The sequence below is a fragment of the Schistocerca piceifrons genome, chromosome 7 (assembly GCF_021461385.2).
Source record: "Schistocerca piceifrons isolate TAMUIC-IGC-003096 chromosome 7, iqSchPice1.1, whole genome shotgun sequence".
NCBI classification, from domain to species: Eukaryota; Metazoa; Arthropoda; class Insecta; order Orthoptera; family Acrididae; genus Schistocerca; species Schistocerca piceifrons.
Window position 1 is genome coordinate 80,854,728 of NC_060144.1, and position 16,137 is coordinate 80,870,864.

General features: G+C 42.7%; 1 protein-coding gene across 3 annotated transcripts in view; it reads left to right on the forward strand.

The window, feature by feature from the left end:
- The window catches only part of LOC124805005, an 88,164-nt gene that overhangs the window by 39,679 nt on the left and 32,348 nt on the right, over positions 1-16,137 (forward strand). For all 3 annotated transcript variants that reach the window (XM_047265403.1, XM_047265405.1, XM_047265404.1), the window contains exon 6: positions 7,419-7,618. In XM_047265403.1, coding sequence (XP_047121359.1) covers positions 7,419-7,618 — 200 coding nt within the window. The remainder of the gene's footprint in view (positions 1-7,418; positions 7,619-16,137) is intronic.

Consider the following 16,137-nt stretch of genomic DNA (forward strand, 5'->3'; position numbering starts at 1 on the left):
CCATGGGAAGAGCCCCCAATCAGAATGGTTGATATCAGGGCAGAAGCTTGACACATGAAGCATACCAAGCTGCAAAAATCTGGCCAGTCTCAAATGGCTGTCTCTTCGAATGATGAAGGATCTTCGAATGCTGCTTCGTATGACCCGGCAGCCTTCTCTTCCCGGGCTACACCATGGGACTAGGCCAGGCTCGCCTCATGGAAGAAACACTTTGTCCACTACCTGGTCTGTACTAGGGTGGATGGGGAGACATTCACTGTCACAAAGCCATTGTTTTCTGTGTTGAATATCAAGGGCAAGTTTGGTAAAGTGTAGTTTCTCAGTTAGATGCAGTCGGGTTCCCTGTTAATGAAAGATGCTTCTTTTGTAAACCCCCGTCGCCAGTTTTGTAAAGGCCTTTTCGCTATTGCTGTGGAGGCTGAGTTGCCACTGTAGTTGCGGTAGATAGAGTTTGAGTTTGTGAAATGGCTTCTAGTGCAGTACACCGCTAAGACAATTTATCCTTCCCACTATTACACAGCTCTGTCCCAGGGTCAGGTAACAGGATTGGAGGACAAAGGTTCTACAACGCTCCAACATGTTAGTTACAGAGACACACAAATGAGTTACAAAGGTTTACTTATCTTTGAGATTAGTTTAAATATTGAGTCTGCAACACTGCTTGGAATAGAAAGGCCCTCAATGGCTAAGTGCAAATAATCATAGGTAACTTTCACAGTACATAGCAAATGCAATTTACAACAACTGTCTGTTCACTTCTGAAGTGTCCACTAAATGATGTCCGCTGTCTAAGGCAGCCCTGGATGATGATGATGATGATGATGATGATGTATAAGCAAGTAGGCAAGAGCTGCTCTTCTGTCTTCCAAATAGGCGTCTGTCCATTGTCCACTCATTGGCGCATTGTTCTCGGTCTACAATTGACGAAGATGAAGTTGATATCTTTATTCTCGGCGCTGGTGGAACTTGCGCAAGTGGCAAGTCTCTATGGCACTGGCACCAACTTGCATCTTTGCACCTGTGATGCTTTTGCCCTGGCTGTGCCTTGTTCGGAAGACACAGCATCATCTGCCACCCAGGCTGCAGCCCTTATTGCTGTGTTCCCCTTGACGATGTCCCTGCATCTGCTACACCTCACCAGACTCTGAATATGGTCCAGGGAGTGATTTTTCATAAGGATCTCATCCTCCAAACTGATGACGAACCCCAGGCTAATCTGGAGTGATGTGGCATTCATTTTGTTCGATATGGAGGGGTTGCAAAGACAACTGTACCAATACCATAACCTTCGTTCTGGCTTTTGAGGGCGTACCCTTCAAGAGGTGGTCAAGGTTTTGTGCTGCATATGTGATGTGAAGCTGCACGTCCCACCATCCATGAGGTGCTTTCGGTGCTCGCGTATTGGGCATATGTCTTCCTGCTGTATGGTGGACCCTCTGTCTGGGGACTGTGGCCACCCACTCCATAAGGGATGCCTTTACATTCTGCCACCCGTATGTCAACTGTCCTGACTGCCATTCTCCATGCTTGCCAGATTGCCCAGTTTACAATAAAGAAAAGAAGATCCAAGAGTACAAGTCCCAGGATCGTCTATCTTATGCTGATCTCTCCAAAAATATGACTGCCTCCACCCAATATTGGTTTCTTCTACTTTTGCCCCTGTTACATCCTTTCCCCCTCCTACCTCAGCACTGTCCCCTCTCATCTCCCCCTCCTCTGCAGTCCTCTCGCTCTCGCATCTGTGTTCTGCTCCCCCTCCCTGGCCAAAGAAGTGCCCTCCTTCTTCAGTGTGTGCTGGTGGTGGGGCTAGCCCCCTGGACCTCCTCCTCCTTGGCATCTCTCAGGCCGGATAAGTCCCAGGACAAGCCTTCTCTCAGGGTCTCTGGAGGTGCCGTCTCCCCTTCGCAACTTCAGTCTGACATGTTATTTGTGGCTGTCACACTATTCTCGTTGGTAACAACCACTCACCTAGTTAGATGACATCTCCTCAGGTTCTTTACATATAACCTGGACTGTCGCATCCGCAGCTCGTGGTCTCGTTCTCACTTCCCAAGAACAGGTCCCGGGTTCGATTCCCTGCGGGGTCAGGGATTTTCACCTGCCTCAAGATGATTGGGTGTGAGCACAGGGTCACGGGTTCGATTCTCGGCAGGGTCAGGGATTTTCACCTGCCCCAAGGTGACAGGGTGTTTGTGTTGTCCTCATTATTTCATTATCATTCATGAAAGTGGCGAGATTGGGCTGAGCAAAGGTTTGGAATTTGTATTGGTGCTGATAACCGCGCAGTTGAGCACCCCACAAACCAATCATCATAATCATCATCATCATCTGGACTCTCGCCACACAGTAATCCAGTAGAACTGTGACAGATATTATCATCGCCTTGTTTCCTTTTATCCTGTGTTCTGTATGTCTTCAAGAAATGCACTTCCATGATGACCACTCTCCAATGTTTCAGGGCTATCGGGCATTCTGTCAGTATTGTATGTGTCTCGTCATAGCACCTGGAGGAATCAGTAGTTTGGTTCGGACCAATTTCATCAGTGACTGGATCCCCCCCTCATACCAACCTAGAAGCAATAGCGGTATGAGTGCAAACGACCCCAGCAATAACCATTTGCATTATCTACCTCCCTCCAGTTAGATCACTTCCTTACATTGATCTGCCTATCTTAATACAGCAACTCCCATCCCCCTACCACCTCCTCGGGGAGAGCCACTTCAATTAGTAGGGGTCTTCTAATTGACCAACTTATAACAGACTTTGATTTGTCTCTTCTCAGTGACGGTTCCCCTACCCACTTGAGTACTGCTCATAGCACATTTTCTGCTATCGATCTCATGATCTCTTCTCCTGCTGTCATGGCTTCCTTACATTGTTCATCCCATGATGATCTTCATGATAGTGATCAGGGTCCTATCCTGCGGGTGCTCTCTTGCAGAACACATTATGACACTCTTTGCAACACATCGGCATTCTCTTCCTATCCTCTTATGACACTGCCCCTGGCCCGGATTCCATCTACAACCAGATGATCCAACACTTGAACAGTACCCAGAGGCAACATCACCTCAGGGTGTTCAACTGCATTTGGCTCATTGGTGCCTTCCCCTTGCAATGGCAAGAGAGCATAGTTATTCCTGTCCTTATGCCTTAGATGAATCCAACATTTCTGCTACCGCCCGATTAGCCTGACCAACATACTTTGAAAACTGCGCGGGAGAATTGTTTACTTCTGACTTTGTTGGATACTCGAATCTCTGAGCCTTTTGCCCCCATATCAATGTGGCTTCCAGGAAGGATGATCTGCAACTGACCATTTACTCGTATTGGAAACAGCAACCTGAGAGGCTTTTATTAACTGCCGGCACCTTGTCACAGTCTTCTTTGACCCACATGGCAAACAACACAGCTTGACGCTGTTGCATTTTAGTTACTCTCCATGACTGGGGCTTTTGTGGCCCCCTTCAGATTTTTATCTGCGATTTTTTTATCTTACTTGCTTTTCCAGGTTCAAGTTGGCACTTCACTCAACACCCCTCGCATCCAGGAGAACGGTATCCCAAGAGGTTCTGTTTTAAGTGTCACACTCTTCCTCATTGCCATCAGTGGGCTTGTAACCTCTGTTGGGCCTCTGGTTACCCCAGCGTTGTACGTTGATTTTTGCGTCTCGTGCAGTTCCCACTCGATAGCACCTGCTGAATGCCAGCCCAAAGGCACCATCCGATGCGCCTCTGCATGGGCCTCCTCCCACCCCTTCCAGTTTCTTCTTTCAAAATGCAGGTTCTGCGTTTTTGCCATCAACCTACAGTACACCCTGATCCAGAACTTTGTTTACGGGACCAACTCTTCGATGTTGTAGCACAGTCCCATTTCTTGGCCTTCGTTTTTATAACAAGATAACATGGCTGCCCCATATTCAATAACTGAAGACTTAAGTGCATGTGGAAGCTTAATGCTCTCCTGCTCATGGCCCACACATCTTTGGGTGCAGACCGTGCTACTCTTCTCCATCTTTACTGTGTTCTGGTTTTGTTCAGATTAGATTATGGTTGTCAGGTTTATGGTTTCACAGCTCATTCCACACTGAAACTAAGTGACCCTGTCCATCATTATAGGTTGCATCCGCCTATTAGCGCCTTTCACACTAATCCTGTTGACAGTCTCCGCACTGAAGTGGGGATTCTTCATCTACAAATACGACAGAGCCAACTCGTATTTTCTTATATAGTCACCGTTTGACGATTTTTCTGACCATCCTGTGTATCCCAAACTCTTTCTCAAATAAGGCATATCTCCCTCCTGATACCCACACTTGGGTGGGATTGGTGGTTGGGATACGTCTCACTTCCATCTGTTGGGATCTCCATCTCCACTCACTGTACAGTGGCCCATGTACTTCCTATGACACCCCTCTTGGACGCTGCCTCGACTGTGGATTGGGACTGACCTATTCCAGGATACTAATGTCTCTGTTGCCCCTAAAATATTCCAGCATCTTGTAGTTCTATCCTTAAAAAGTTCCAGGGTACTTCCATCTTCCACACAAATGGTTCTAAAATAATAGATAAGGTAGGATATATTTCACGTCTTCTACTGGCATGGAACACTACTGACTGCCAGGATCATGTAGTGAGTTCATGGCAGAGCTGCTAGCTATTAATAGGGCCCTCCATTTTGTTCTGAGGTCTCCCGCCACAGTGTTTTAATACTTACCAACTCTGTTTGCAGCTTGCAGGCCATACACTGATGGCTAGAGAGGCAGATACTTGCCCCCATTCCCTTTCATGATTCCATGTGCAGGTATTCGGATACACACAAAATATCTCTGCCCAAAACTGAAATAACATCTGGTGGGTTACTGATGTCAATAATAAACTCTGCACAATCCAAGTGGATACTGCAGTTTGGCCTCATCCTTCCGCTCCTGTCAGGAGGAGTCCACTGTATTATGCTAACTACACCTTCGTTATACTAGGTCATCCATTGTTTTTTCTTGCGTTAATGAGGCACCTCCACAATATGGCTTTGGAGACAGACTGACGGTATTCCATACATTGGTGGGATTGCCCCCTTCTTTGGCTCTTGTTACTAAGTATAGCCTTCCAGATTCCTTGTATTTAATATTAGCAGACAATCCATGGATGGTTGAACTGGTCCTCAGTTTCATATGTGAAAGTGATTTTTATTTGTGAAAGTGATTTTTATTTGTGAAAGTGATTTTTATTTTTCCTTTACTCCTGGAGCTGGGTCAGGGTGATTGTGGTTGGGGCATCTCTTCATGTTTTCTAGGTCTGGAACCAATGACCACTCCCCTGTGCAAAGACAGCTCTTTTATCCCTCTGCTTTTCCAGTTTTTAGCTTTGGCCTACTCTTTTATGCCTTCTACTGTGTGTGTTTTAACTTCCTCACTTTACGGTTTGACACCTCTGTCTGGTTCCACCCACTTTTAGCTGAATGACTATCTTACACAAGTAACTTTTGAATCGTGGGACTAATGACCTCACCATTTAGTCCTATAACCCCCCTCAATCAATCAGTCAGAAGGATGTAGGTTGCTGTAGTTATTCGGAGATGAAGAGGCTTGCGAAGGATAGAGTAGCATGGAGAACAGTTTCAAACTAGTATTTGGACTGAAGACAGCAACAGTAGCAACAACAACAACAGCCACCTCCTACAGGATCATACCCAGTAAAGCAGTGTGATGTTCAAAACAATTTAGGGGTTAGTGATAGCTTTACTTTGATTTTCATCAATATACTTTTAGGAAATTTGTCTGTTATCTAATATAGATTTTTGTAATTTAAGTTAGTTTTACTTCTTATGACAAAAGATTGTTAAAAATGACACAGTGCATTAAATATGTCCCGAACATAAATGTGAGACTACGGTGTAGATAAGTCTCTTACCACAAACTTTATTTACCATTCACAGTTTTTGGCTTCCCAGCTGTCAACCACATTATGATGTACCAACCTAATATAGACCTCAGACTATGGTACAGATATTTCTGTCACACTCTAGCTATAGTTTGAATACACATTTGGGGAAAATTTATGTAATCGTTTGGTCCTAGTTGTAATATTTCCTTTAGCAGTTTTCTTATTGATGTATTTGTCTCAGTTCCAGCCATTCCCTGGACTTGGGGCTCAGCTATTCATGGCAAGATAGTATAGAGAAGTATTCCTCCTATCCTGAGTCCATTAGATGGAATTTCTAATCGTGAAATGCAATCCCTGTGGAAAAAAAAGGAAAAAAAAAAAATGTTGTTTGCATGGAGTATGGATAACAACACTAGTGATTACAGAACAACATGGTGGCTGTGAGACTGAACGATTTCCGGCAACATGACGATTTCCTCTCGTAGTTAGTTTTATTTACCTAAGTCGTACCTCATTGTTACATTCTATTCAATGAACTCTAGCAGAGGAATTTTGATGACGTGTTAAGTAGTGAATATGTATCTCATTTCCTTGCACTTAGGGCCTCACTTGACATTGACCATAACTTGGAGCTAGAAGAACCACCTGCAAAGTGGGCACGTTTCACTTTAGAAGGGTGTGTGAGAATTCTGTGACAGTACCAGTGATTATCTCAGTTTTAATGACCACTTGTCAGTTCCACAGTTGTTAAAATAACTGTCGGCTTTGAAACATCAAATAGTTCCCAGAAAAAGAATTGAAAGTAATTGTAAACTTTTCACACAGCCTTTCCACATAACGTTTTTTGGATAGGTAAATTTCGCAACCTTCCCCAGTATAGAAACCACTAACCACACCTGCTTTAAACAAAATTTGCACTTATTCTGTAATTATGTTTAAATTTGATGTGGTGTAATAAGCAAATCTTTTCTCTTCTTCAAGTAAATAGCTACCAGGTAAATAGTTTATTCCAAATTTCCATAAAGATGAGTATTTAGGTATGTTTACAGGAGCCGTATATTATGTCAGTTTCTGGCTGCAAAAATGTTTCCATCAATATTGCTGCAATACATGACAGTAATGCCACATGATATGGTGTTACTGCTGAGGAAGCATGCTGTTCAGATTTGCTTTGAATGTGTGCGTCTGTCATTGGGAATTCATCCCCCTCTCTGTCATCCGTAAGATAAATGATCAAACTTGGTTGTCAGATTCCTCCTTTGCTTTCCACTGGTTTGTCAGACAGATGCAACAAGCAACTAAGACGAATACAGTACAACAAGCATTCAGCTGTGGGGTGCACTCTCGGTCCTGACAGCCGAATTTACAAGACATGGTTAAGGATTCGATCACAATTACCTGAAAGTGTACATTTTCTAGAAATAATTTGAGGTCCTCAGCAAGTTGATGATTTCAACATGTAGTTTTTGTAACAATAAATAGTTGCCACATATACAAGACCATTAACAATTTTGTATTTGCGTATTTTATTTCAGATTTTTGTGGAAATATGTGCGAAAAATGTGGTACCAGTTTTACATTAAGGACGGACTTATACAGACATTTGAGAACATTCCACAACATGGACGTAAATTTAAGTAAGGGTAAAGAAACATGTGACTTGCATGATAATAAATTTTTGACTATTGCTACCCTCGATCATCACAAGAACATGCACATACCTGCTCCTCAAAAAGTAAGTAAAATATTTCACTATACATAGAAATTTTTCAGTTTTGGTTTAAAGTATTAACAATTTCCTTCTAAAATAATACTTCAATTCCATATGTTTCTGACAAATTTGCTCTGGCTCAGCATCCATTTGCTGGGTATGTGCCTGGTGACCAGATGTTCATGAGCTGGGGACTTGTTAGAGCTGCCAGTCCTCCATCACCATAAGCTCTGGGCATGCTTCAGCAAATACTGCGTGGTGCAACAGCAGAACACTATGTGTCACAGGAAATGGGGATCTTGGTTTTACCGCCCAGATCGTGAGGATGGTAAAAATCTCTATATACAGGGTGCATTTGACCTGGGACAACTGGTAGATCTGGGAAAAACCTGGGAATTTTTTAGAATTCCAGGAAATTTTTTGTTTGGTTTTAGTTTTCATTTAATTTTTTGTAATTTTGACTGTTAAGGAACAATACTCTGACAAAGCATATTACTGTATCCGGCTACTGCAAAATAATACTGCAGCAAAAAAAAATGAATGAGGGGAGGGGGGGGGGGGGGGAGAAAAAAAAACAAAGGAAATGCACCATACACAACAAAATACAGTGCTCATACAAGCACCTGCCAACAGCAAAATGTGTCAAAGGCTTTAGGAAGACTGTGCAGTGTTTCATAACAACGAATTGCCTCCAATGAGGCCAGCCCCTGTGGCCGAGCGGTTCTAGGCGCTTCAGTCGGTAACCGCGCTGCTGCTAAGGTCGCAGATTCGAATCCTGCCTCGGGCATGGATGTGTGTGATGTCCTTAGGTTAGTTAGGTTTAAGTAGTTCTAAGTCCAGGGGACTGATGACCTCGGATGTTAAGTTCCATAGTGCTTAGAGCCATTTGAACCTCCGATGAGCATGATGTCACAGCTGTTTATATTAGATTCCTTCGAGTAGTTGCGAGTGGGCTCATGTGCATCCTCAGTTGAGTCGTCCTTGTGTCGTACCTTTTCCCACTTCTGGCTACAGAATTTGACTGTTAGCTGTATAAGCAGTAGCGGCAAGCAGCAAGATGCTACCCAGAAAAATTTTACTGGTGTACACTATCCAGTATTGCTGCAGTTCGGAAATATTGTTGATCCGGGGCTGATGCACAGAGCAGTCTGAGCTGTAGTGGGGAGTTGGATAGTCTCCACATGACCCATGTTAATGTTTAGTGATGCCTTTCCATTTATTGCTCTCATGTAGAATGAAAACAAAACGGATTTCTGTGGCCGGGAGCTATCAAGTCAATTAAAATACATTCACATAATTACGGAATGCTAAAATATGTTATCGGTTTCAGATTTTATTTTATTTCCACCTTTCTGTCAGTCAAGCATTAAATGCCTTACAGAACAATGAAGTTATCTTTGTCAGTTTCCTAAAGAAATGTGGCTTTTATTAATCTTTTCCATTAAGGCAGTCAATTTATTTGAAACGAAGTGTTTAATTCCACACTATTGACTAGTTTCACTTGTTTGCTACATTTCAAAGGTGCATGTTTTCATCTTCTACCACGTAAGGGGTTATTCCATAATAAAGAACCAAACATGAGGTAATACAGTACTGGTACTCCAAGAAAATTTACATCCGAATCTGGACATACGAATGTGCATTTTAAGCCGAATTATCATTTTAGTATGGTTGACGAAATTCCAATACTCTGGTGTATTTCGTTTATGACGGAATGTAAGATCTTTTACTGTTTTACACATATGAACTGCATCATCGTAGTTGCACAAGCATGGTGATGCCTGTTATCTGGCACTCTTTGGCAACTGCTGAAACAGCTCTATTTCTCTAACAGGTCGTGGGAAAATATTGCGGTTGTTTGAAAAGCGTTACTTTCAAAGTAAATTTCCGTTTATGCAAGATGAACTGTGTGCGAGAATGTACCATGAATTTCTTAAATCACAGAGCGTTTGACTCTCATTTAAAAATAAACTATTTGAGGATGACCATTTGGAAAAATTTTGAGCCCAGAAGATCAGACATTTATGTCATTATTAAAAATTTTACTGTCACATTTGTGTGATGTATCTTAAAGTGTTACATATGCAAAAAGATCAACATTATATGTGAAAGCTTAGCTTCTGTTACAGCTTATTAATCTTAGAGACCAATATTATACATGAAAGCTTTGATTTTCTCATAGCAACACTATGTATATTAATTTAAACCATAAACTTTTCCTATTTGTGTGCACGCACTATTTAACAATGATATTGCTATTGCCTGACTACATCATGTGTCCTTTGCTCTGAATATCCTCAGGCAATCTCTGGGGAAACTGTTGAACCTCAGTTGTACGAGGCTTATTCTGGTAAGCAGGGCTCTGTCTGAGTGGACCTTTATATCCTGAGCTGCTCATGGGTCCAAGATGGAAACCTCTAAATTTGCTCCTCCTCCTCCTCCTTCCAGGTGGTGTCGGGTGTGCCTTTGTCGTCGGGGCCGCCACCTTTAAATACCGGCTCCTCGACCAATGTTCGAGCTTTACGGCCGAGCTTTTTGCTCTCCATCAGGCCGTTCAGTATGCCCGCCGCCACCGCCATTCATCATATGTACTCTGCTCTGACTCACTCAGTGCTCTTCAGAGCCTTGGAGCTCCCTATCCGGTCTATCCCTTGATTCAACGGATACAGCAGTCCCTCCATTCTTTCGCTGATAATGGTTCTCCTGTCAGTTTTCTGTGGGTTCCCGGACATGTAGGAGTTCCTGGGAATGAGGCTGCGGATGCTGCAGCCAAGGCTGCAGTCCTCCTGCCTCGGCCAGCCTCCCATTGTGTCCCGTCATCTGACGTTCGTGGGGATGTTTGTAAGAGGCTTGTGTCGTTGTGGTGGGATGCTTGGTCATCCCTCCAAGGAAACAAGCTCCGGGCAGTAAAACCGCTCCCAACTGCTTGGACAACCTCCTCCCGACCATCTCGGCAAGAGGAGGTCCTTCTGACCATGTCGCGGATTGGGCATTGCCGGTTTAGCCACCGCTACCTGCTCTCCAGTGACCCAGCCCCGCAGTGCCCTTGTGGTCAGGCATTAACAGTGCGCCATGTTTTATTGTCGTGTCCCCGCTTTAGTCAATCTCGTGTTGTCCTGTCCCTGCCATCTACTTTACCGGATATTTTAGCTGATTACGCTCGGGCAGCTGCTCGTGTTCTGCGTTTTATAACTTTGACTGGCTTGTCCAAAGACATCTAACCTTTCTTATTTTATCTGCATCTTTGTCAGGTCTTTCTGGTGTCCCCCCCTCCCCTTGAGTTTTACTAGATTCCATGTGCTCTAACAACAGTGACTGGGCGCTAATGACTTCAGTAGTTGAGCGCCTTTAAACCCCACAAAAAAAAAAAAAATCCTCCTTCCAGGGGAATGGGCGGGCTGCAGGTAGGTACTAACACTCAATCTGATAAGAGGGTTCATGTAACCAATCCTCTAGACTCAGGAACATTTCATATTTCTTGTGTATATTGTAACAGAATGCATGTTGCTAGTCAGAATAAGGAAAGAGAGCAGCTTTGTAAAAGTCTCACCATTTTATTTTGAAAAAGCTTTAGGGTGGATTGCAGGCACATTATTTAAAATTTGTCAAACAGGTGCGAAATGGGATATTGTTGGTCGAAACCCCAAGTTCCCAACAAGTGGCAAACCTGCAAAAAGCCAAGGAATATGCCATTGAGACTGAGCTCCATACTACTCTGAACTACAGCAAAAATATTGTACCTTGCAGGGATCTGGTCAACATTCCCAAAGATAAGCTGAATGGACCAAAGAAGCCACTGTGGGTGTGTAAAATGTAATGAAAAGGATGGATGGCAAACTGGTTAATTGAGACTCATTTATACTTGCTTTTAACAGCACAAAATACCCAGAATGCATCAAGGCAGGTTTCCTTCGCATAAGCATCTGGCCTGATGTCCCCAACCAAATACACTCTTTCAAATACCAGAGCTTTGAGCATACTACTGTTGGACATGAAGGAGAAGTCGCTTATGGCAAATGTGGTAAGGTCGCTAGCGGATTTGTTTGTTCACCTCCTTCTGACGTGTGTGAATGCTCTGGGGATCATCCTGTCTGGAGTAGGGACTGCAGTGTATGTGTTGAAGAAAGGAAAATAGAACAGCTTAAAACTGTGAAGAGCATCCTGTATGAGGAGGCCAGAAAAATGTATAAAGCCATGCTATCCCCCATTTTCACTACCTCCTTTGCTCCTTTTCTTAAACAGCCAGTTCAGGAGACTAATGCTGCAACATAAACTGAAGTTACTAGTGTTAGCACTAGCACTAGTACTTGCATTTGTCGATGTACTTGTGCTGCTGCAGTTACTTCAAAACCCATGCTTTCCGACAGAATATCAGGAAAGTCTGTGGAGCTTCTTGCCCCTCTTAAGGTTCAGTCCAGTCCACCATCTAGTGGTACCACCACCACCACCACCACCACCACCACCACCACCACCACTTGTGTGATGTGGCTCTGAAGCTTCCCCAAGCAAAAAATCAGCCAAAAGCAAAGAATCAGCCACTGATGGAGTCAGGAAGGAAGCAGTCTGATGATGATGATGATGATGATGATGATATCAGTGTCGATGTCACTCTCTCTGACGTCTCTCATGATTCATCTTCAGAGCTGATGGATGTTGATGTCAGCCTGGGGCACTCATTGCGCCCTAAGACAGAGTCTCCATCCACTATGGGTCTCCTCGATGGTGGAAAAAACCAGGTGAAAGTGCAACCCCCATGATAAATGGCTTCCATAGTGCAATGGAACATTAATGGGTTCAGGACACGTGGAAACTCCTTGCACAGGAATGCCCCTGCGCTTTTGTTTAAAGCATCTGATACCCCTGTACTAAGGGACTATGTCCTCCATTGCAAAGATGTAGGGATAGGGCCAAGAGAGGGATTACTGTATTTGTCGATAATGCACACCACTGTCTGCTCTCCCCGTGGCCACTGATCTGCAAGCAGTTGCAGTTGAAGTTTGTGTGTCAGAGGATCACTGCTTCACAAGATGTGATAAGACTCTTTAGTTTCACGTGGGTGTTGTAGAACAGCTCCGACGATTTCTCCTACAGGAAGGCTTCAATGTCCATCACCTATTGTGTGGCTTGACCTCTACTTGCCCAAGGAGTCAGGTTTTGGAGAGCCTAATTGTGTCACATAAGTTGTGCATCCTCAACACAAGCACTCTCACTCATTTCTTTGCTGCTACTGGGTTGTTCTCAGCCATCAACCTCTCTGTATGCTCTCTAGCCCCTGCAGACTCTGTACAGTGGGAAGTCACTGGTGACCTTTATTCCAGTGGCAACTTTCCACTCTGTTTTCACCTACTGGATGGAGCTCTCAAGGAAAAGATGTCGCCTTGATGATGGTCAGTATGGCCAGTTGGGTGCTGTGCAGACACACACATCATGAAAGCATTGAGGAATGGATGGACCGTATCACACAAATAATCTGCCAAGCCGCTGACTTTTCCATCCTAATGTCCTCTCTTGTCATTCTAGGAGGCTACCTGGCCAATAGTGGGCTGATGAGTGCTGTTCAGTAATCTGGGTCAGGTGTGTGGCTCTGCAATGGTTTAACCGCCGCCCAACGGAGGAAAATCTTGCAGCCTTTCACTTAACAAGGGCCAAGGTTTGACATTTCATCAAGAAGAGCAAACAAGAGGTCATGGCAAGTGTTCTTGGACTCTATCAACTGTTCTGTTTATTTCGCTACAGCATGGGAAGCCATCAGGACGATGTCCAGTAAAGACAGTTGGTTGCCTATAGTGGCATGGTTGAAAAATGGGTGTATCCAAACAACATCTGGAGACATCATGCCAACAATGGTAGAGCATTTTGCAATAGCTACTTCCACTGCCAGCAAGGACCTAGTGTTCTATCTTTACTGTGCCAAATGGAAAGGGGTGAGTTGGAATTCAGATCCATCAATTCAGAGTCCTACAACTGCCCATTCTGTGTATGGGAGCTGGATTCACCACTGTCTGTGGTTTGTGATACTGCACCTAGCCATGACTGGACATGCTGTGGAACTTGAAACCAGTGTCAAAGGAAGTCCTTGCTCAATGTTTTTATTCATTATGACGGACAGGCCACTTTCCCAACTCATTCAGGGAGGCAATTTTGATACCTGTTCCCAAAGCAGGAAAGGGCAAAACGTGTCGCAGTATTTACCAGAGCATCGTCTTAATAACCTGTTTGGGAAAGACCTTGGTGCAAATGGTTAACCATTGTCAGATCTATATGTTAGAGAACAGGCAGCTCCTGAGTCACTCACAGGTGGATTCAGGAGATGTGATCCTCTGTTGACAACCTGACTCAGCTGGAGGCAGCTGTCCAGCAGGCTTTCCTTTGTAAACAGCGTTGTATAGGTATACTCTTTGACATCAGCAAGGTATATAACTCTACTCGGAGACGTAACATTGCTCCACAAAAACTATTAATAACATGGGTTTTCATTATTATTATTTCTTTCTTGTCTCAGACGTTATGTCTGGTTAAAAATGGAAGGTGACGCGGACCTTGATCAAGCGTGACTGCCTTTCAACTGTACGGTATATGTTACATTGCATTTAGGAACTTTCGGGTAATTGAACAAGTGTCAGTAATAACAGATTTCTGTAGTTGTATATATAAGTTTGGATGTAGCTGTATTGCATTGATGTACTGGTGGATATTGTGTGGTATGACTCCTGTAGTTGATAGTATAATTGGTATAATGTCAACTTTATCCTGATGGCACATGTCCTTGACTTCCTCAGCCAGTTGGATGTATTTTTCAATTTTTTCTCCTGTTTTGTATATTTGTTGTATTGGGTATGGATATTTCGATTAGTTGCGTTAATTTCTTCTTTTTATTGGTGAGTATGATGTCAGGTTTGTTATGTGGTGTTGTTTTATCTGTTATAATGGTTCTGTTCCAGTATAATTTGTATTCATCGTTCTCCAGTACATTTTGTGGTGCATACTTGTATGTGGGAACATGTTGTTTTATAAGTTTATGTTGTAAAGCAAGCTGTTGATGTATTATTTTTGCTACATTGTCATGTCTTCTGGGGTATTCTGTATTTGCTAGTATTGTACATCCGCTTGTGATGTGATCTACTGTTTCTATCTGTTGTTTGCAAAGTCTGCATTTATCTGTTGTGTTATTGGGATCTTTAATAATATGCTTGCTGTAATATCTGGTGTTTATTGTTTGATCCTGTATTGCAATCATGAATCCTTACGTCTCACTGTATATATTGCCTTTTCTTAGCCATGTGTTGGATGCGTCTTGATCGATGTGTGGCGGTGTTAGATGATACGGGTGCTTGCCATGTAGTGTTTTCTTTTTCCAATTTACTTTCTTTGTATCTGTTGATGTTATGTGATCTAAAGGGTTGTAGAAGTGGTTATGAAATTGTAGTGGTGTAGCCGATGTATTTATATGAGTGATTGCTTTGTGTATTTTGCTAGTTTCTGCTCGTTCTATAAAGAATTTTCTTAAATTGTCTACCTGTCCATAATGTAGGTTTTTTTAAGTCGATAAATCCCCTTCCTCCTTCCTTTCTGCTTAATGTGAATCTTTCAGTTGCTGAATGTATGTGATGTATTCTATATTTGTGGCATTGTGATCGTGTAAGTGTATTGAGTGCTTCTAGGTCTGTGTTACTCCATCTCACTACTCCAAATGAGTAGGTCAATATTGGTATAGCATAAGTATTTATAGCTATTGTCTTGTTTCTTGCTGTCAATTCTGTTTCCATTATTTTTGTTAGTCTTTGTCTATATTTTTCTTTTAGTTCTTCTTTAATATTTGTATTATCTATTCCTATTTTTTGTCTGTATCCTAGATATTTATAGGCATCTGTTTTTTCCATCGCTTCTATGCAGTCGCTGTGGTTATCCAATATGTAATCTTCTTGTTTAGTGTGTTTTCCCTTGACTATGCTATTTTTCTTACATTTGTCTGTTCCAAAAGCCCTATTTATATCATTGCTGAATACTTCTGTTATCTTTAGTAATTGGTTGAGTTGTTGATTTGTTGCTGCCAGTAGTTTTAGATCATCCATGTATAGAAGATGTGTGATTTTGTGTGGGTATGTTCCAGTAATATTGTATCCATAATTCGTATTATTTAGCATGTTGGATAGTGGGTTCAGAGCAAGACAGAACCAGAAAGGACTTAATGAGTCTCCTTGGTATATTCCACGCTTAATCTGTATTGGCTGTGATGTGATATTATTTGAATTTGTTTGGATATTAAGTGTGGTTTTCCAATTTTTCATTACTATGTTTAGAAACTGTATCAATTTAGGATCTACTTTGTATATTTCCAATATTTGTAGTAACCATGAGTGGGGTACACTATCAAAAGCTTTTTGGTAATCAATGTATGCATAGTGTAGCGACCTTTGTTTAGTTTTAGCTTGATATGTCACCTCTGCATCTATTATCAGTTGCTCTTTACATCCTCGTGCTCCTCTGCAACAGCCTTTTTGTTCTTCATTTATAATTTTGTTCTGTGTTGTATGTGTCATTAA